The sequence below is a fragment of the Crocuta crocuta genome, unplaced genomic scaffold, assembly GCF_008692635.1.
Source record: "Crocuta crocuta isolate KB4526 unplaced genomic scaffold, BGI_CrCroc_1.0 scaffold1061, whole genome shotgun sequence".
NCBI lineage: Eukaryota > Metazoa > Chordata > Mammalia > Carnivora > Hyaenidae > Crocuta > Crocuta crocuta.
Window position 1 is genome coordinate 248,648 of NW_027532936.1, and position 651 is coordinate 249,298.

Genomic DNA, 651 nt, shown 5'->3' on the forward strand with positions numbered 1-651 from the left:
TTCAGTTTCAGCCCTGCAGGCTCTCTCTAAGCTACTTTATCCTGAAGAAGAGGATGACTCTGAAGCTGGACAGGTGGTTGTATACTTACAGATGAATCAGTTCTGTTCATGCTAAGTTGTTAAGCTATATTTGAACAACTCGTTCCAACCTTTACTATGGGAGCAAGGCTGTGTCATCTGATACATTCACAGGAGGCTGCAGGACTGATTATGCATGAGAGTATAAACCTCTAGTACATTTCTAGCAAACATAATTATATTTTTTTCTAAACTACCTGAACAGTGAATAGGAAAATAGTTCTGTAACTATGGTAGCAATAACCACATTTCAAAATGTTTGTCATTTATATTTATGGCTGAAGAATGCTTGACAACCATTGCAAAGAGTGGTAGCTAGGATTTTTAAGCCTAGACAGTATGTCTATAAAACAAATAATTTCCACTAGACGCTATTAATTAGCCCCCCCCATAATCCACTTCCCTTGATTTTAAAAAATTTTTCTACACATTAAAACACAACAGAAAATAATTTGGGCCAAATAATGGGACAAACTAGCTTTAGCCTACTAAAATTGACTTGTGTGATACATGTTCAGATAGAACTATGGAATCTAATTTTTTGGATAGTATTTGGGATCAGGACAGGTAACC

The 651-nt window shown here is 35.9% G+C and overlaps 1 protein-coding gene across 1 annotated transcript in view; it reads left to right on the forward strand.

Annotated features, from left to right (window-relative positions):
* The window catches only part of DNAAF6 (dynein axonemal assembly factor 6), a 36,256-nt gene that overhangs the window by 5,417 nt on the left and 30,188 nt on the right, over nt 1-651 (forward strand). Inside the window, exon 3 of the mRNA XM_077745756.1 lies at nt 1-73. Within this exon, the coding sequence (XP_077601882.1) occupies nt 1-73 (73 nt within the window). The remainder of the gene's footprint in view (nt 74-651) is intronic.